We start from the raw sequence: 21884 nt of genomic DNA, 5'->3' as shown, positions 1-21884 counted from the left end.
CCAGATTGGTTGTGTTTTGGAAGGCTTTCCTCAAAACCCGATCTCCTTCTTGAAATCTTCTGATCCTTATATTTTGTTGTATGCCCCAGCTACCCTTTGTTGATATGCTGCCATTCTGATCTTGGCTAGGTCTCTGAGTTCTTCAACAGTATCCAAGTCTTCAAGAAGGATTTCTTCATTGGCCTCAGGATCACGGATGTTTGTTCTGGCTGTAGGGACCACCATTTCTGTAGGGACTACTGCTTCTAATCCAAACACCAATGAGAAGGGTGTCTGGCCTGTTGCATTCTTGGGTGTTGTCCTGTCAGCCCAAAGGACATAAGGTAGCTCTTCAACCCACTTTCCTTTCTTGGATCCTAGCTTCTTCTTTAAGTTGTTGATGATTATCTTGTTGCTAGACTCCGCTTGACCATTAGCTTAAGGATGTACTGGAGTAGAGGTAATCATCTTGATGCCCCAGCTGTCACAAAAGTTAGTGGTTCTTTTCCTGATAAACTGAGAACCATTGTCACAAATAATTTCTGAAGGGATACCAAATCTAGTAATAATATTTCTTTTACTGAAAGATATCACCTCTTTTTCGCGTACTTGAACAAAAGCTTCTGCTTCTATCCATTTTGAAAAGTAATCAGTCATTGCAAGCATGAATACTTTTCCTCCAAGTGCCTTAGGTAGTTTACCCACAATATCCATGCCCCACTTCATGAAAGGCCATGATGAGGATATAGGATACATAGGTTCTGCTGGTTGATGTAGGATGTTTGCATGCCTTTGACAAGCATCACATTTCTTCGAGTATTCCATGGCATCTCTCTTCATTGTTGGCCAGAAGTATCCTGTTCTTAGAATCCTAGAAAACAGAGCTCTACCTCCAGTGTGATTACCACAATCACCTTCGTGAAAATCTTTGAGCACCTCTTGAATTTTCAGGATCCTCGATGCACCTCAAGTATGGACCTGCAAGAGATTTCCTATACATCACATCATGTAATAAAATATATTGTGATACCTTGAGTTTGAAAGACTACCGATTCTCTATGGCTGGAATTTCTCCATCTTGAATGTATTTTTTAATTGGGAGGATCCAGGATCCTTGGTTGTTTGAGGATGATGGATCCCAAGTACGATTTTTTTGTCAGTTGTTATTTCCCCAACTTCTTGTTCTCCTATTGCTGGCGAGAGTATATAAATGATTGGGATATTCGTGTCTTCTGGAATCTTCAAAGATGAGGCTAAATTTGCTAAGGCATCTGCCCCAGCATTCTCTTCCCTTGGTACCTGTACAATGCTAAACAATTCGAAGGATTTTGCTAATTCCTTCACAACATCTAGATATTTGATTAGTTTTTCTCCTTTAACAACATATGAGCCAATAAAGTGGTTAGCAATAAAAAATGAATCTATATATACTTGAAGATACCTGATCCTCATGCACTTAGCTAATTGCAAACCTGCGATCAGAGCTTCATACTCTTCCTCATTGTTCGTTGATTGAAATTCATAGGCTATAGACTGGGGTAATATGTCCTTCTTTGGCGATTTCAGTAGGATATATAATCCCGTTCCTCTCACATTGGAAGCTCCATCAGTGAAGAGTATCCAAGGATCCTTGGTCTCTTCTAGTTGTTGCTTTCAAATCAGCTTCTTTCTGCATGTCTCTACTGAAATCAGCCACAAAGTCTGCGAGTGTTTGTGACTTGATGGCTGTTCTGGGCTCGTACTGAATATCATATGCACTCAGCTTCACAGCCCACTTGGCCATTCTACCTGATAATTCTGGCTTTCTAAGAGCATTCTTAAGAGGATAATTAGTTCTCAATATAATAGTATGAGTCTCAAAATAATGTCTTAATTTAGTAGAAGCCATAATAAGTGCAAGCATTAATTTTTCTAAATGAGAATACCTGGCTTCTACATCTAAAAGACTCTTACTTACATAATAAATGGGATGTTGTTCACCTTCATGATCCTTCAAAAGGACATCACTTACAGCATTATCTGAGACAGCTGAGTACAGGTATAAGGATTCTCCATCCATAGGCTTCATCAGAGCTGGAGCCGAGGATAAGTAATCCTTCAAGGATTGAGTGCAGCCTCATGCTTTTCCGTCCACTCAAACTTCTTATTTTTCCTAAGAATGTCGTAGAAATCTTTGCACTTCTCGGAGGATCTGGAAATGAATCTGTTGAGAGCAGCTATTCTTCCTGTTAGCCTTTGGACATCTTTAGCATTTATGGGAGACTTTAAGTTGATGATGGATTCTATCTGCTCGGGGCTTGCTTCTTTCCCGCTTTTGGTCACCATATATCCTAGAAACTTTCTAACCTTAACACCAAAATGGCATTTTGACGGATTCAGTTTCATGTTATACTGGTCGAGGATATTGAATGCTTCTTTAAGATCTATGAGATGATCCTAAGCTCTCTTTGACTTCAACACCATGTCATCTATTTAGACCTCCATAGTTTTGCCTAACTGATCCTTGAACATCATGTTGACCAATCTTTGATATGTTGCCCCTGCATTTCTTAGTCCAAAAGGCATAGCAATATAACAGTATATGCCAGTAGGAGTCATGAATGTTGTATCCTCTTGATCAGATGGTTCCATCTAAATTTGTTGAAATCCAGAAGAAGCATCCATAAAGGTAAGCATCTCATGTCCTACCGTTGCATCCACCATGGAGTCTATATGTGGTAACGGGAAATGATCCTTGGGGCATGCCTTGTTTAAATCAGTAAAATCGACACACACCCTCCACTTTCCATTCTTTTTAGAAACAAAAATCACATTAGCCAACCATCGAGGATACTTAACCTCTCTGATCATACCAGCCTTAAGAAGTTTTTCAACTTCTTCTTGTATGATCGCGTTCCTCTCAGGAACGAATTTCCTTCGCTTCTGATGGACGGGTTTAATAGAATGATCAATGCCCAATTTATGAGTAATTACCTCCTTCAAAATACATGTCATGTCTGAATGTCTGAAGGCAAATGTAGATTTTCTTCGCTTGAGGAAGGATACAGTATCCTCTTCAATCTCATTAGGGATACTGGATCCTAGGAAAACTTTTACGTTTGGATCATCAAGATCCAAGGATGCTTCCTTCAGGTCCTGTTCTCGAGCTTCCAGCACGTTCCTAGGATGTTGCTGTAATTGCTATGCTATCGTTTGTTAATCTGTCGGCTTCATGGATGAAGAATAATAATTCTTGGCTTCCACTTGGTCACCATCTATCCTTACTACTCCCCAAGGAGTTGTTAGTTTGATGCACTGATGGTAAGTAGAGGCTACAGCCTTCATCCCATGTAGCCAAGGCCTGCCAAGAATAACATTGCAACAAGATAGATTGTCAATAACACAAAATTTTTTATAAGAGTTTAACCCTTCAATATAGATTGGGAGGTTGATGTCCCCCAATGTTTTCTTGGTTTCTCCACTGAAACCAACTAACACCGACGTCCTCGGAATGATCTCCGAGTCTAGGATGTTCATCTTCTGAAGCACATCGTGTTGGATGATATTGACCCAGCTCCCACCATCTACTAGGATCCTGCGTACATAATGGTTAGCAATAAACAAAGTAGCAATCAAACCGTCATGATAGGGATCCTGGATGTTTGATTTATCTTCTTCATCGAAGATCCTTTTGTCAGTTGTCAAAGTGGTGGATATAACCGGTTATTCCCCATTATCCGACTTTGTTTCCTTAGCAAGTCTCTTAGCTGCAGAGAAGGAAGTGCCGCATATGTCTGAGCCTCCGGAGATGAAGTTGATTACTTGAGCATCTGGTGGGGGCGGAGTTGCTTTTTGAGGAACTTCTTCAGGATCCTGGATCCTGGACTTTTTTCTTCCCAACTGTTCCTTAAAATGGCCCTTACTCAGGAGGTATCTAATTTCCCTCCTTAAACCGATACAATCGTCCGTCATGTGGCCAAAATCCTCATGGAAAGCACACCATTTGGATTTGTCTATGAAGGTGGTTGACTTGTTGTTCTTACGGGGCCACCTTACCTTCTCCCCTAGATCCTTCATGACACAAATCAAGCCATGGGTATCTACGGAGAAGAAATATTCTGAGATGTTGGGGTATTCTTCATCATCATCTCCTTCTTCAACTGCTTGAACGTTTTAATTGTTGAATTTGGAGTATGGCTTCGAGTTGTTGTTTCTGTATGAGGATCCTTTATTCTTGTCAGGGGATTCTTGCTTCGTCTTAGCCCCCAATCCTTCTTGGATCCTTTTGTCGTCTTCCAGCCATATGAACCTTAGTGCTCTGTTCCTTACTTCATCTAAATACCTGCAAGGAGTCATCACAAGATCATCATAAAAGGGGGAGCCCCTCTAAAGTCTCATCTTGAATGCTTTAACAGCAGTAGCCATGTCAAGATTGGGGATTTCTAAGGCTTCCCTGCCAAACCTTGTAACAAAGTCCTTAAGGGATTCATCACTAGGTTGGATAACTCGGTATAAGTCACTAGTTAACTTTTCAAATTTCCTACTACAAGAAAATTGTCTGTTGAACAAGTTAACTGAATGTGAAAAAGAAGTAACAGAAAAGTGAGGAAGACTTAGCAGCCATTTTAAGCAAATCCTGATAGTGTGGCTCCAAAGCCTTTGCATAGACAAGCCTCCTTGAGCCTCTCAGGAATCTGGTTGATTTCCATCATTTCTTTGTATTGAGCTACGTGCTCTTCAGGATCAGTGGTCCCGTCATATACTTTCATGTTGGGGGTTTGAAAGCGTTTCGGGATTTCTGCGTCACAAATTGGTGGAGCGAATCTGGACAATTTGTGGCTTCCCTCCGGTATCTCGGGGATTGGACGTATCACCCTAGGTATGCTAGATATCATATCCTTAAGTTTCTGCAGTTCCTTAGCCATGGCTAGGTTGATACCTGCATCCTGTATGAAACCACGATTAGCATTTAAGGATATATGATCATGCGTGTTACCTCTTTGTTGTACAAAGGTCGGCATTCCAGAAGAAAGGCTGAGATAAGAAGCGTCTGCTACAAGAATTGGTCCGCCGCAAGCGATGGTCTGCATGTGGATTATATCTCTTTCATGGACCTCAGAGGATCGCTGATGTTGAACCCCTGAGACTCCTTGATCCTGAAAGAAGGATCCTTGATTATGGACATAGGATCTTAGTGGTTGGGACTTGAAGGATCCTGGATGATATAATCCAGAGGATCCTGGTTGAAGGATGGACGATCCTTGTTGAAGGAACGAGGATCCTTGAGCTTGATGACCCATGAACCCTTGTTGGAGGATAAATGATCCTGTCTAGAGGAACGAGGACCCCTGAGCTTGCTGAACCACGGACCCTTGTTGAAGGATGGATGATCATTGCTGGAAGATCGAGGATCCTTGAGTATGCTGACCCACGTACCCTGGTTGAAGGATGGATAATCCTTGCTGAAGGATGGAGGATCCTTGAGCATGTTGAGCCACAGATCCTGGAGTAGTGAAATCCAGCACCCTATGCATCAAGGGAGTCTGATCCTCCGCTGGCCTCTTTCTTTTCTTGAGATCTTCAATTTCAAGTAGGATCCTTTGGTTGGTTTTGTTCTACTGCTCCATGTATGCATTAAGCTGTGAAAACATTGCATAAACATCATTGTTAGATTTGACCACCGAAGTGGCAGTAGTGGTTTTTGAGCCCTGGAACACTGGAAGTTGCGTCTTGTTTCCAGCAGTAGCAGCCTGTGGTGCTCCCGTTATTGGAGGAGGCATTGGAGGCAAAGTTCTTGATGAGAGAGGAACCGAAGATGGCATGGTTGATGAAGCATAGGTTGATTGAGAGGCCACTGATGGTGATATGGGTATGAAAGGTTGAAAATTGAAAGGAAATAATCTTGATTATAGCACCAATTGCCCCACGGTGGGCGTCAAATTGTTTTGGACAAAAATCTACCAAGGATAATGTATCCAAATTCGTTTAGTGAGGATTTGTGCTATGATGATGAAAACAAGTATGTATCGATTGCAAGCACAAACACACAGATTTGTTACGGGGAAAAGCCCTCGATTGCAAACACAAACACACAAAAACCTAGGGTGATGACAATTGTCTATCACCACTTTATTAATATCAAAAATGAGGATACAATATTTGGAGAATATGATCAGTATTACAATGAAAGCTTTGTGTGTGTGTGTATGCTGCTGAATTCGTAGTGAATAGTGTATGTTTCCTAGCTGATCATAGCCTCAATATATATAAATAAAAGATAATAACTTAATGACTTTATGAATAATAAAGGTATCAATTAAGTTTCCTAAAAATCCGCCATTGTCTTCAATATAAACGTTTCATGATTTAATCACGTGGTTTAGTGGCTTTAACTGCGAAGTTATACGTTGGACTTGGTCTATTAGCCGTTACATCTGTCAAATATAATGTTATACACAGGAAACAATCGTTAGTAAATAATAAGTACTGAGGATCCTTGATCCTGACAGGATCTTGCACACATGCTAAGGATAACTGATACATATCATATGCCAGAATAACGTATCGATAGTGTCAAATTTCCATGCCCAAACAGTACGCAAACGAAGTAATCACTGAATCTTGTTGGCCCAAATTGGATCTTTGATTATGAATTGATATAGAAACAAGATGAACAAGATGATATGAACAATAATCTTTATTGAATAACTTGAACTTGGATTGAATGATTTAAACATACAATTGTTGGCCCTATTTATAGATTACATAGACCAATCATAACTTGACATGTGTACATGGAAGTTACAATCTTCCAATTTGACAAATCTAGACCCTAGACATTACATACATGTTTAAGTATAACTTAAACATAATTTTAACTAATTACTCTACGACCCCTATAGTTTGATGATGAGTGATTAATTCTTCATTCACCCCCCTTAATCACGATCATCTTCTTGTCGCAGATCTTGAACACCGAGCATTTGCCTCATAGTTGCATACTTGAGTCTTGCGAGTGCCTTTGTCAGAATATTCGGCTTTTGTAATTCACCGCTAATATGCTCCCCATTGATGTGTCCGTCTTCCACACACTCTCTAATGAAATGATAACGTGTGTCAATATGTGTGCTCCTTCCATGAAACACTGGATTCTGCATAAGCGCTATTGCTGAAATGTTGTCAACCTTCAGAGTTATCTTCTCTTCCTTTCAGCCAGTTAATTCTCCAAGAAAGCGCTTTAACCATAGAGCTTGACATGCTGCTGCCGTTGCTGCCATGAATTCTGATTCACGTGACGATAATGCAACCGTTTGTTGCTTCTGTGTACACCTGGTTATAGGAGATTCCCCAAAGTAGAATACGAGCCCGGTAGTTCCTTTTCCTTTGTTTGTGTTGACAACATAACTACTATCACTATAACTAGTTATCTTGTAGCTTCCTTTCTTATAGATGATTCCATGCTTTTTTGTTCCTTTGATGTAGCGTATCACTTGCTTAACAGCTTTCAAGTGATGATCCATAGGTTATTGCATGAATCTAGTTAGTAATCCCACTGAGTAACATAAGTCAGGCCTTGTATGCAACAAGTACCTTAGGCTACCGATTATACTTCTGTATTGAGTACAGTCTACAGGTGTGCCTCCCTCAGTCTTAGTTAACTTTGTTCCCGGATCCATGGGAATCTTAGTTTCACAGCTGTTAACCATATCACTAACTTCCAGAATTTTATTGATATATCCTTTCTGCTTTATTGCAATCTCACCCCGACTTGGGTAACTTCAATCCCTAGATAATATTCCAGCAATCCAAGATCGCTCATTTCGAACTTATCTTCCATTTTGGACTTGAACAAGTCAATTTCCTTCTTTGGAGTGCCTGTGACTATTAAGTCATCAACATAGACTCCAATGATCATTGTAGAATTCTTCTTCGTCTTTGTATACACTGCTTGTTCTAGATTTCATTTTTTGAAGTTCAATGAGTTCAAAGTTTGATCTAACTTCATATTCCAAGCACGTGGTGCTTGTCTTAGACCATATAACGCTTTAGTAAGCTATATACCTTTCCCACATTCTTAGGCTCTATGAAACCCTCAGGTTGTGATAAATAGACCTCTTCTTTCAATTCTCCATTTAAGAATGTTGACTTTACATCAAGATGATGTACTTCCCAACCATGATGGGTTGCCAAGGCTAATTAGTTGAGCAGTTTTTATACGTGCAACTGGTGCATATACTTCATCGAAATGTATACCATGTTCTTGAACGTAACCTTTTGCTACTATCCTTGCCTTGTATTTCATAATATTTCCCTTAGCATTCTTCTTCGTCTTGAACACCCTCTTCAGACCAATTGCCTTATGATTACTTGGAAAAGTAGTCAATTTCCAAGTTTTGTTCTTATTGATTGAATCTAATTTAACCTTCATTGCATCAATCCATCTCTCATCGGTAGATGCTTCCTTGTAGTTGTGTGGTTCTTCCTCCACCATCATAAATTCTTACAACTCATCCATGTTTAATCATCTTGTTGGTGCATCCTCTTGCACTTGTGATATTCTTCTAAAACCTCGTTTAGGGGTATGATCAAACTTGTGATGCGAACTCCCAGTCGTCTCATGAACCTCTTCTTCTTCTTCATCTGATATAGGTTTATAGGAGTATGTTGGAGGGGTAACATGAGAGTTTTGATTACCAACTTCTCCTTCATGGTTGCTGTGTTCGTGAATCTCGGAATTTACCGATATTGTTTGAATTTCATCAAACCCTTCAATGACAAAACTTGTCCAATGCTTCTCTGATGTACCCTTATCTTTGATATAACTATCCCAATTCCAAGATTTCTTCTCCACGAACTTAACATCATGAATTACACAAATCTTTTCTTTTGCCGGATCATATAATCCTTCTTCCACACCTAAGTAAACCATAGGCGTGCTCCTATAATCTAATTTCTTAAGTGAGATGATATTACCTTGGCATATACCGTGCAACCAAAAATCTTCAAGTCTCCTAGATGAGGCTTCCTTCCGGTTAGTGCTTCGTATGGTGTTTTATCCAATAGCTTTCGTTGGAACTCTATTAAGTACGAATATTGCATGCCTAACTGCTTCTCCCTAGAAATTCTGAGGCATCTTCATTGCCTTAAGCATGCTCCGAGTAGTAGATAACATCATCCTATTTCTTCGTTCAACTACTCCATTTTGTTGTGGCGAGTAAGGTGTTGTCAATTGCCTTGCAATGCCTTTTCCTTTGCAATACTGATTAAATTCATTTGACGTGAATTCTCCTCCTCTATCAGTCCTCATCATCCTTAGCTTAGTTCGTAATTCTGACTCCACCTTTTCTTTGAATTCCTTGAATAACTCAAATGCTTCATCCTTCGAGACTAAGAAATAAACCCACATGTAAATAGTACAATCGTCTACAAGTAGGAATATGTACTTCTTTCCCGAATGTGTTGATGGGGATATAGGACCACAAAGATCTCCATAAACTAAGTCTATGGTTTTAAATATCTGAACTTAGCCTTATTTGGAAATGGATCTCTATTGTGTCTTCCTATTACACAAGCATCACAAATTTGTCCTGTGTGCTTAACTTCTGGAATTCCTTGAACCATTTTCTTTCGATTGAATCAAAGTTTAAATGACCTAACCTTGCGTGCCACATACATGCTTCATCATCCATGTCTGCTAGAAGACATACGGGTGTTGCTATCTTTTCCATAACATTGTACAACCTGTTCTTGGACCTTTCTACCCTGAATAACAGGTTCTTCTTGTGAGAATATATTAACAGACGATTTTCTTCCATGACCACCTTACACCCGATCTCTGTTAGTTTCACCAGGCTTAATATATTGTTCTTGAGATTTGGAATGTAGTACACATCGGATATGATCCTTTGTTCTTGATTCTTACATTCTGACAATATAGAGCCTCTTCCCTTGATCTCTACGCATAATCCGTCTCCAAATCGAACACGACCACTGATTGCTTCATCAATCTCCTTGAAGTGACTCCTCACTCCAGTCATATGATTACTTGCACCGTTGTCTAAGTACCATAAAATTTCCTCTATTGAAGTGTGCTTTCTGGGTTGGATTTCACCCGCGTTCAACAGGACTTTTTCACTATCATCCATAGTAATTGCCATTAACAGTGTTGGTTCCTCGTCTTCTTGCACCAAGTTTGACTGTGCTTCACCAACATTCCTTTGTGTACATTCTATCTGAAAGTGTCCATGTTTCCTACACTCGTGACATTTGACCTTGCTTTTGTCGAACTTCTTCCATTTTTTGTTCATTCTAGGTCTGCTTGACGAGCCTTTTTCCTTAGGATACTTCTTATCCTGCCATCTTTCTCTTGATTGGCTAAACCTTCCTCGTCCACGATCTTCAAATCGCTTTTCTCGGCCTAAGTCGTTGTCGTGGTGTGTGTACAACAACCTATCCTGACCGTCTCCAGGGCTTCTCCTCTTGAGCTTTATCAACTATTCATAAGTCTTCCATTTCCTGACTATTTCGTCGATTGAGACTTCATCTATGTCGGTACTCTGTTCTATTGATGCAACAATCTGGATAAATTGGACAGGTATGGATTCTTAGAGTTTCCGTACAAGCATAGGTTCATCCAAGGATTTTCCCAGTTCACTAGCTTTAGTGACATATCTATTAATCATTTCCATGAAGGTGTCTATTGACTCATCGTCCTTCATTTGCATCATTTGGATTTCCACCATTAAATACTGTAAACGAGCTTTCTATACTCGTTCAACACCGACGTGTCTTTTTCTTAACGCTTCCCACACTTCCCTTGCAGTTTTGCAACTTGCTACTTGCAAAATGACAGCCTCCGGTATTGCTTGATACAGGTACGCAATCGTTGCCTTGTCCCTTCGAACATCTTGTTACGTAGTTTCAATAGGTTCAATCGCTTCCCATAATCCATTCGCTTCAAGAATTATCTTGATTTGAATTTCCCAAACTATATAATTTGTAGATTTTAAAATTGGGCACTGATAATGGGATACCGATCCTTCTCCTTTGTGTGTTACTAGTGCGGTGTTATCCGGAGAAGTCTCCGAATCTGACATCCTTTCAAATCGTATAACTTTCACATTGACTGACTACGGTTTTCACACTCCTTGTATAGACAAACCTTCTGGTTCTATATACTAAACTACAAGATAACAGGAACTTCTTTTTGTTGGAATCAATCAACGTTGATCTTCAACCTCGGCTTCTGGTTCGTATTTGCACTGAATCGAACCAATGTTGTGTCTGCCTTTATTTACCGGATATCGTCGGATTTATAACAACCTGCTAACACAAATACCATGATGCCTTCTTGACTTCCGATTACCCCGTCGGAAACTCTATGCCGACGCCTTTTTTATACCACCGGAAAATCTCACCGCTACCCACAACAAATTTAAATGCTTATTTGTTGAAATTTTTGAAACCGGAAATCACCGCCACTTCAAACGTAATGTCTAAAAAACAAAACGTTGCCTTCAATCTACTGCCGGATATCACCAACACTTTATGATGCTCAAACCAATAATCAATTCGAGAAATCCTTGATGCTCTGATACCAATTGTTGGCCCAATCTGGATCTTTGATTATGAATTGATATAGAAACAAGATGAACAAGATAATATGAACAATAATCTTTATTGAATAACTTGAACTTGGATTGAATGATTTAGACGTACAATTGTTGGCCCTATTTATAGATTACATAGACCAATCATAACTTGACATGTGTACATGGAAGTTACATGGATAGACCAATCATAACTTGACATGTGTACATGGAAGTTACAATCCTCAAATTTGACACATCTAGACCCTAGACTTTACATACATGTGTAAGTATAACTTAAACATAATTTTAACTAATTACCCTACGACCCCTATACTTTGATGACGAGTGATTAATTCTTCAAATCTACCTTGAACTTTGTGTTTTTCAAACCTTGACACTTAAAGAGGGACAAAGGGAGTAGTAAACTTTGTTCATCATTAACCTATTAAATAGTACTCAACTATATTATTATATTATCTAACATTTGCAAATAAATCAAAATGAGCCATGAAACATTTACAAGCATATAATTTCGGGACTAGTTGTTAGTATATGGGTCAATCTTTAGACACCGCCAATTGTCAAATACGTACTCGCATCATCTTTGTAAACAATAACTAATGAAGAAACACACATCCAAACCCATATAGGTTAGATCGATGGTTCCACCGAGTATGGGTTATTAAATAGGAATTAGGTTAACATAGACCTGGATCTAACAATTCCGACGGTGATGACCTGCAAAACAGAACCACAATGAGCTCGTTACGGGAAGGACAAGAGTGAGAAAGTCTCGAACGATCCGCGGCTAATTTACAAACCTACCTTTATAATGCGGGTGCTGCAGACGAATCGCGGATGTATTTCGAGGAAGCCTTGAATGATTCGCGGGTGTTTTTACTACCCTACCTCTATATGTCCCCCAATCCATTGTTTCTTCCGCGTGGATTTATTTTTGCGGGTGAAATTTTGGACTTGTGACTTTTGGTGGGTTTTTGAATTTTGCTTTTGCCCTTTGGAGATATTTTTGTATTGAAGATAAACATGAGGGTGTTTAGACTTATCGAGTTCATAAGTGAAAGGAGGTGATGGGACATCTGCTTCGTCGGAATACTGTGCCAGACTGTACCTGTTTTCCCTTTTTTTTGGTTTTCCCGCCTGACATGTCGCTCCATTATTGGGCCCACGATTTCTCTCCTTCGGTACATCTTCCATCGCATTATTGCGATGGGGATAAATAGGGCACCTCTTCATTTTATTCATTTTTCTTATCTTTTTACACCCTTATTTTCTTTCATCTTCTCCATAATCACTGTCATTTCTTGTCTGACCAACATAGCTCGATGCAACCAATATTATGTAGATTTGATGGATACCTGTAATAAAATTTCAAGCCATGGTATCCGGCTTGCGGAACGTGCTTACCAATGCGGGCGTGCGTGTCTTGACTTGGCAAATGGTTTCAATATCATTTGGCGAACACCTTGGCTAGTGGTCAAGAAATCATCCGCGAATGGATTTCCATGGGGCAGAAGTTGGGAATAATGGAAAACAAGGTGCAAGAGGCCAAAAAAACTGCTGACGATCAACGCTTAGAAGCCAACACTTCCAAGTGGAAACTGAAGGATGCTGAAGCAGCTTTGTTGATTGAGAAGGAGCGTAAGGCGGCGGCGGCCAAAGCGTGGGAGGCAGCTAGTAAGAATCAAAATGCCATTCTTGCTGCTTCCTGTAAAGAGACTCGCCGGAAGAAGGACGATCTTTCCAAGGCCTCAGAGGCCAACGCGGCGTTGGAGAGTCAAGTCTCTATTGAAGGTGAATTGATCAAGATCTTTGAGGAGGAAGCTGGGTTGCGCAAGGTTAAAGCGGAGGAGATCCATAAGCTCACCCAAGAATTGAAGAAAGACAACATAAAGCTTGTGGAGAGCTACACTGGGCTAAAGGAAAAGGCCAAACAAGCTGAGGATGACAAGTAGTGACTCATGACCCTGGGCTTGCCGTTGGTAAGTATTTAACATTTCCCTTAAGATTTTCTAAATTGTTCCCTTGTTATTCACTCCTTTTTTCTCTAGGTTATTGAGCTTATCAAGGATGATCTCGAACTGGGACACTGTCTTGCGGAGCTCCGAAATGCCTCTTCGCAAACCGGCCGCAAGGTTGGTTTTGAGAGAGGTATTGATTTTATGAAAAAACAGTAACCCCTTGAGGAGCATACCTTTCATGGACGTGATATGAAGGTGGAATACATTGAGAAGATTCTAGCATTTGATGATTTATCTTTCCGTATTCAAGACACCCTTGCTGATTTTGCTACCAAGGAAAATGGTGTTCAAATGCTGCAAGACTTCTTCTGCGGTCCAACAAAAGATATCCCGGAAACTTCCGCAGGGTGGTGCAACAACCTCTTGAGTAGAATAGGTTGTATATGTTTCCTTTTCTTAGAAACGCGGTATAATGTAACCTTTGTTTTGATGATATAAGAAGTTGTTTCTAACATTTTGTCTTGTGAAAATAATAGAAGTGTTGTGATGAAACTCTTAGGTATATTCAAATAGAAGGTACTTAAGAATCATCCATATGTGGTACTCAGACCACTAGCTACTCCTTTAGTATTTTGGCATGCGGGCCAATGATGTTTTAATCACAATATAAAAAGTTTTCATAAAATAATTTTTTTATGTAATTATAACGCAATAACGCACATCACGTGAATTAATATTGGGTTCTCAGACCCAAGAGATGTATATATGGCACGCAGGTCACTATGGCACACACACTAAGTAAGCGTTATGACATTCAAGCCACAAATATAAAAGACAACTGATTTTTATAATGGTTAATGGCATGCAAGCTTTCTTTACAATACTAATTAACAAGAAAGGTGATACTCAGATCCCTTTAAACATCAACACGCAGACCATAAATAAAATTCAAATTATGGCACGCGGGCCCCTTCTTATGACACTCAAGTCATCATATGTAACACTTATTTAATTGTGCCACATTCCTAGTGCGCAGAATTATAGTTTCATCTAGCTTCTCTAATTTGTACACGCCTTTATTCAGAACCTCTTTGACTTTGCCCAATTTGGGGCTAGTTTTCCTGAGGTGTCCAGTCCTGAGGCCTCATTATTGCGGAATACAAAGTCTCCCACTTGAAATTTGCAAATCTTGACCTGGGAACTGTAATACTTCTGGAATTGCGTTTGGAATTACTCTCTTGAATGAGTGCCAACTCACGTCATTCTTCTAGTAAGTTAAGATTGAGGTGCCGTACTATGTTATTATCGATAATGGAAAGCATTATTGCGGATGGAATCCCACTCTCCGCGGGAATTATAGCTTCAGTCCCATACATAAGGCTAAATGGTGATGCTGAGTCACTTGTTTTCTTTTGAGTTCTATAAGCCCAGAGTACATTTGGTAACTCATCAACCCAGCCATTACGCTTGGTAGCCAATCTTGCTATAATTCCATCTTTGATACTTCTGTTGGCTCTTTCCACTTCACCATAGGCTTGTAGATAGCAACTGAAGTAAACACTTGATTACCATGGAGTTATTTTAACCTCTATTGCTAACCGCCATCCGCAAACTGAGTTCCGTTATCACTAACTATTGTTTATGGAATCCTAAAACGACAAATGATAAATTCCCATTTGAATTTTATCTTGCTTGCAGCTGTGATGGATGTTACCGGCTTGGCTTCGACCCACTTAGTGAAATAGTCAATTGCAACTATCAGAAACTTCACACGCCTGGAGCTTCTGGAAATGGGCCCATAATATCAATTACCCACTTTTGAAATGACCATGCAGATGATACTGGTACTAACTCGTTCTGAAGACGCAAAATGTTTGGTGCATGCCTTTGACATGAATCACATTTTCGAATTTCACGAACTGCGTCGACATGCATTCGGGGCCAATAATATCCCGCATTCATCAATTTAGAAACCACAATTCTTGGTCCCGCATGTAAACCACATATGCCTTCATGTACTTCTTGAATTAAATAATTAGCGTCTTCTGCATCAACACATCTGAGAAGTGGTCCTAAAAAAGATCGGCGGTAAAGTATACCTTCTTGAAGCTGATAACTAAAAGCATTGTGACGTATTTTTTGTGGCTTAGTTTTTTCATCAGGAAGTACTCATGAAGACAAGTAAGCAATAAGTGGTGTCATCCATGACGTGACTCCTATTTGAATGGCTAAGACCTGATGTCGCGGAACCGATGGCCTGTCCAGAATTTCAATTCGAACATATTTGGCTTAATGATCAAAACTTGTTGATGCCAATTTTCTTAGGGCATCCGTAGGTTTGTTCTCTCTTCATTTGATATGGATTATTTTGCAAGATGCAAATTTAAGAATAAGTTTTTTGGCTTCGGATATGTATGAGGCCATAGTTTCATTTTTAGCTTCGTAGGATTCATTAATTTGACCCGCAATCAACATTGAGTCGACGCGTGCTTAGAGATGTCGTACGCCAAGCTTCTTAGCAATTGGTAATACTGCTAAAAATGCCTCATACTATGCTTCATTGTTGGTACTCTTAAAATCCAACGTTATAACATACATAAATTTGTGCCCCTCTGGGTTAAATTTCCTCGTTTTGTAATTTGGTATTTGCAGGTGAGGGCTCAGTGCTAAACGTGCTTCTTAATAAAGCGGTGGGTTGAATGAAACGTCGTGCGCATTATCCAAAAGCCCTTCCTATTATTGACAGGACGATGGACCGTATTCTGTTTCCATTAGATATGCGCCCTGAACTTATAGTTTTCAAAGGCAATTTTTTCCCTAGGTGAGTTCTGTCTAAACCCTCGCCCTTTGAGAGCATTCAATTACAATGGGGTGATTGTAATATTGTCATCTAGCAATGAGTCATTGCCTCACGAAGCGGAACGTCCTGTCAATACTTCTGATTTTTCAGATATTATGCGTGCACTGGCAGATCTAACCGCAAGAGGATGCACCGTTCCTCGAAGTTGACTGAGGCGGGAGGTAGTCAAGCCGATCCTACTGATCCTGCTGGTGGGAATCAAGTAGAGACTGAAGATACCCCACCCACGAAAAAGCAAGCGATGGGGTCGAAGAAAGTCAAGAAGGTTCGTCTTGAAGACAGAGTCAAATGCCTGGCGACGCAAACCATTCAAGGTATCCCAGATTTTGTTTAAGTATGTCAAACAATTTTATATTTGTTTATCATTCATTATGTTTGTTTTTGTTGATGATAGAAGTTCTTGCCAAACCCGCAAAAGTGGTGAATATTCAAGAACCTCCTTCTTCTCCCCCCCAAGGTTATTATTCCTGACGAGGTGGCGTCTTCAAAGGGAAAATCTCATGAGCAAATCTTTGATAAAATGAGGGAGAAAGATGCGCCTGAAGACAATCCTCAATATCCACTGCATTTTCCCGTATCTTCTTTCTTCATCCGTGCGGGTGACGGAGCATCATCACATACACCACATGGCGAGACACCGCAGACACCGCTGAAGGGAAGGTTTCACCGACCCTAAGAGGCTGACTATTATGGATGACCCAATCCAGAGGAGGATGACTTTCTCCACATGCCACGCTGGTCCTTATTTCAAGGAGTAGGCTTTACAGATGTGTACACATGTGATAAAATTTCAAGCCATGGTATCCGGTTTGCGGAACGTGCTTACCAACGCAGGCGGGCGCGTCTTGACTTGGCAAATGGTTTCAATTTCATTTGGCTAACACCATGGATAGCGGTCAAGAAATCTTCCGCAAATGGATTTCCATGGGGGAGAAGTGGGGAATAATGGAAAACAAGGTTCAAGAGGCCCAACAAACGGCTGACATCAACGCTTAGAAGCCAACACTGCCAAGTGGAAGCTGAAGGATGCTGAGGCAGCTTTGTTGATTGAGAAGGAGCGTAAGGAGGCGGCGGCCAAGGCGTGGGAGGCAGCTAGTAAGAATCAAAATGCCATTCTTGCAGCTGCCTATAAAGAGACTCGCCAGAAGGAGGGCGATCTTTCCAAGGCCTCTGAGGCCAACGCGAAGTTGGAGAGTCAAGTCTCTATTCAAGGTGAATTGATCAAGAGCTTTGAGGAGGAAACTGGGTTGCGGAAGGTTCAAGTGGAGGAGATCGATAAGCACGCCTAAGAATTGAGAAAGACAACATAAAGCTTGTGGAGAGCTACATTGGGCTAAAGGAAAAGGCCAAACAAGCTGAGGATGACAAGTAGTGACTCATGACCCTGGGCTTGCCGTTGGTAAGTATTTAACATTTCCCCTTAAGATTTTCAAAATTATTCCCTTGTTATTCACTCCTTTTTGGCCTCTTGGTTATTGAGCACATCAAGGTCGATCCTGAACTGGGACACTGTCTTGCGGAGCTACGAAATGCCTCTTCGCAAACCGGCCGCAAGGTTGGTTTTGAGAAAGGTATTGATTTTATGAAAAACCAGTGACCCCTTGAGGAGCATGCCTTTCATGGACATGATATGGAGGTGGAATACATTGAGAAGCTTCGAGCATTTGATGATTTATCTTTCCCTATTCAAGACAATGTTTCAAAAGTCGCTAGGCGGTCCCTAGGCGGTCGACCCCCTTGGAGGGAGTACTCGGAGTACTCGGGGAGTACTCAGAGTGTACTCAGACATGATAAATGTACATAAAATTAATTTTTGGGTAATATATATATTTTAAATATCATAAGTTTACTAATATTTATAACAAAATAAGTGAATATCAATATAAATGAGAGAGATACATTTTTAAATACAAAATTATTCTAAAAAATGTTAATAATTAATTAAAAAAATGATATTTGTTTTTTAATATTATAGAAATACGAATTATGTTGTATTTTTAACTCAAAATAGACTCAAGTTAACCGACTAGATGTATTTCTAGCTGATGTTGACCACCTTTGAACAATTTTTAGTAACTAGGTGGAGTTAAAGAAACTCCCCTCGGCACCATACCTTGGAGCGAGTACTCGGAGAGTACTCGGCCTTGTATACCTACTTTTACAATATTGATTCAAGACACCCTTGCTGATTTTGCTACTAAGGAATATGGTGTTCAAATGCTGCAAGACTTCTTCCGCGGTCCAACAAAAGATATCCCGGAAACTTCCGCAGGGTGGTGCAACAACCTCTTGAGTAGAATAGGTTGTATATGTTTCCTTTTCTTAGAAACGAGGTATAACATAACCTTTGTTTTGGTGATATAAGAAGTTGTTTCTAACACTTTGTCTTGTGAAAATAATATAAGTGTTGTGATGAAACTCTTAGGTATGTTCAAATAGAAGGTACTTAAGAATCATCCATATGTGGTACTCAGACCACTAGCTACTCCTTTAGTATTTTGGCACGCGGGCCAATGATGTTTTAATCACAATCTCAAAAGTTTTCATAAAATGATTTTTTTATGTAATTATAACGCAATAACGCACACCACGTGAATTGATATTGGGTTCTCAGACCGAAGAGATGTATATATGGCACGCAGGTCACTATGGCACACACACTAAGTAAGCGTTATGACATTCAAGCCACAAATATAAAAGATAACTGATTTTTATAATGGTTAATGGCATGCAAGCTTTCTTTACAATACTAATTAACAAGAAAGGTGATACTCAGATCCCTTTAAACATCAACACGCAGACCATAAATAAAATTCAAATTATGGCACGCGGGCCCCTTCTTATGATACTCAAGTCATCATATGTAACACTTATTTAATTGTGCCACATTCCAAGTGCGCAGAATTACAGTTTCATCTAGCTTCTCTAATTTGTACGAGCCTTTATTCAGAACCACTTTGACTTTGTAAGGTTCTTCCCAAGTTGGGGCGAGTTTTCCTGAGGTCTCCAGTCCTGAGGCCTCATTGTTGCGGAATACAAATTCTCCCGCTTGAAATTTGCAAATCTTGACCAGGGAACTGTAATACTTCTGGAGTTGGCGTTTGTAATTACTCTCTCGAATGAGTGCCAAATCACGTCATTCTTCTAGTAAGTTAAGACTGAGACACCGTTCTATATTATTATTGATAATGGAAAGCGTTATTGTGGATGAAATCCCAATCTCCATGGGAATTATAGCTTCAGTCCCATACGTAAGGCTAAATGGTGATTCTGAGTCACTTGTTTCATTTGAGTTCTGTAAGCCCAGAGTACATTTGGTAACTCATCAACCCAGCCAATACGCTTGGTAGCCAATATTGCTTTAATTCCATCATTGATACTTCTGTTGGCTCTTTCCACTTCACCATTGGCTTGTAGATGAGCAACTGAAGTAAACACTTGATTAACATGGAGTTATTTTAACCTCTATTGCAAACCGCCATCCGCAAACTAAGTTCCGTTATCACTAACTATTGTTTATGGAAGCCTAAAACGACAAATGATAAATTTCCATATGAATTTTATCATGCTTGCAGCTGTGATGGATGTTACCGGCTTGGCTTCGACCCACTTAGTAAAATAGTCAATTGCAACTATCAGAAACTTCACACGCTTGGAGCTTCTGTAAATGGGCCCATAATATCAATCACCCACTTTTGAATTGACCATGCAGATGATACTGGTACTAACTTGTTCTGAGGACGCAAAATGTTTGGTGCATGCCTTTGACATGAATCACATTTTCGAATTGCACGAACTGCGTCGACATGCATTCGGGGTCAATAATATCCCGCATTCATCAGTTTGGAAACCACTATTCTTGGCCCCGCATGTAACCCACATATGCCTTCATGTACATATTGAATCAAATAATTAGCGTCTTCTGCATCAACACATCTAAGAAGTGGTCCTAAAAAAGATCAGCGGTAAAGAATACCGTCTTGTAGCTAATAACTGAAAGCATTGTGACGTATTTTTTGAGGCTCAATTTTTTCACCAGGAAGTACTCATGAAGAGAAGTAAGCAATAAGTGGTGTCATCCATGACGTGACTCATATTTGAATGACTAAGACCTGATGTCGCGGAACCGATTGCCTGTCCAGAATTTCAATGCGAACATATTTGGCTAAATGATCAAAACTTGTTGATGCCAATTTGCTTAGGGCATCCGTAGGTTTGTTCTCACTTCATTTGATAAGAATTACTTTGCAAGATGCAAAATTAAGAATAAGCTTTTTGGCTGGTGATAAGTATGAGGCCATAGTTTCATTTTTAGCTTCGTAGGATTCATTAATTTGACCCGCGATCAACATTGAGTCGATGCGTGCTTAGAGATATCGTACACCAAGCTTCTTAGCAATTCGTAATCCTGCTAAAAATGTCTCATACTCTGCTTCATTGTTGGTACTCTTATAATCCAACCTTATAGCATACATAAATTTGTGCCTATCTGGATTAACCAACCGTAGGCCTGCACCAGATCCCTCTCCACTGGACGCACCATCTTTGAACAAAGACCAAATCTGATCTTGTTCTGATGGTACTGGAGGTTGCTGTTCATTCAAACATTCTTGTTCCTTAGTTTGCAGGACCTCAGTGACGAAATGCGCCAAGAATTATCCTTTTATTGCGGGTCTTGTTTTGTATTCAATGGTATGTTCACCCAATTCAATACCCACTTCGCTAATCTGCCAGACAACTCAGGTCTGCTCAACACACTTTTCAATTTGTATCCCGTTAAAACATTAATCGTGTGACCCTAAAAATATCTGCGGAGACGTCCTGCGGGATAAACCAATTCCAACACCAATTTCTCAAACATAGAATATCGAGTTTGAGCATCCACCAACGTTCGACTAACATAATAAATTGGTGTTTGAACAATTTTCCTGTCAGTTAACAATACTGTTGCAATCGCTATATCTGACGCAGACAGAATAGGGTTCATGGTTATCTAGCTTATGGTGCGGACAAAGTTGGAAACTCCATTAAACACTTTTTTACTTCTATAAACGCTTGCTTGACTTACGTACTCCATTTAAAGTGTGCATTTTTAAACAATTGCGGAGCGTTGAAAGAAATGGAAACAACTTAGATGCATGAATGGCCAAAAATCTGTTAAGAACTACCAGCCTTCCATTCAGCGTTTGTACTTCCTTAAGGGAGGAAAGTGAAGGCATGCGGGCGATCGCTTGAACCTTATATGGAGGTTCTCCTTGAATCCTGTGCTTGTGACAATAACCCTTAAAAATTTTCCTTATTCCATGCCGAATGAACACTTGCTTGGATTAAGTTTCATATTTATCTTTTTCAGAGTTTGGAATGTTTCCTCAATGTCCCGCAACATTTGGTTCTCTTCAACACTCCTAATTACCAAATAATACATATATACTTCCAATTATTGGCCAATTTGGTCTTTAAATGCGTTATCCATCAAACTCTGGTACGTGGCACCCA

At 39.9% G+C, this 21884-nt stretch overlaps 1 protein-coding gene across 1 annotated transcript; it reads right to left on the bottom strand.

The window, feature by feature from the left end:
- Positions 1–7166: 7166 nt before the first annotated feature.
- Positions 7167–7478, bottom strand: LOC143566950 (secreted RxLR effector protein 161-like). The gene has a single exon (XM_077053495.1). It carries the CDS (start codon positions 7476–7478, stop codon positions 7167–7169), a length of 312 nt encoding a protein of 103 aa, XP_076909610.1.
- Positions 7479–21884: the final 14406 nt, after the last annotated feature.

Source organism: Bidens hawaiensis, unplaced genomic scaffold (genome assembly GCF_021521415.1).
Source record: "Bidens hawaiensis isolate Kalapana, Puna unplaced genomic scaffold, B.hawaiensis_p1.1 tig00023094_1, whole genome shotgun sequence".
Classification (NCBI taxonomy): domain Eukaryota; kingdom Viridiplantae; phylum Streptophyta; class Magnoliopsida; order Asterales; family Asteraceae; genus Bidens; species Bidens hawaiensis.
Note: the sequence above shows the minus strand (reverse complement) of the source record. Positions and strands in the feature narration are given on the sequence as shown.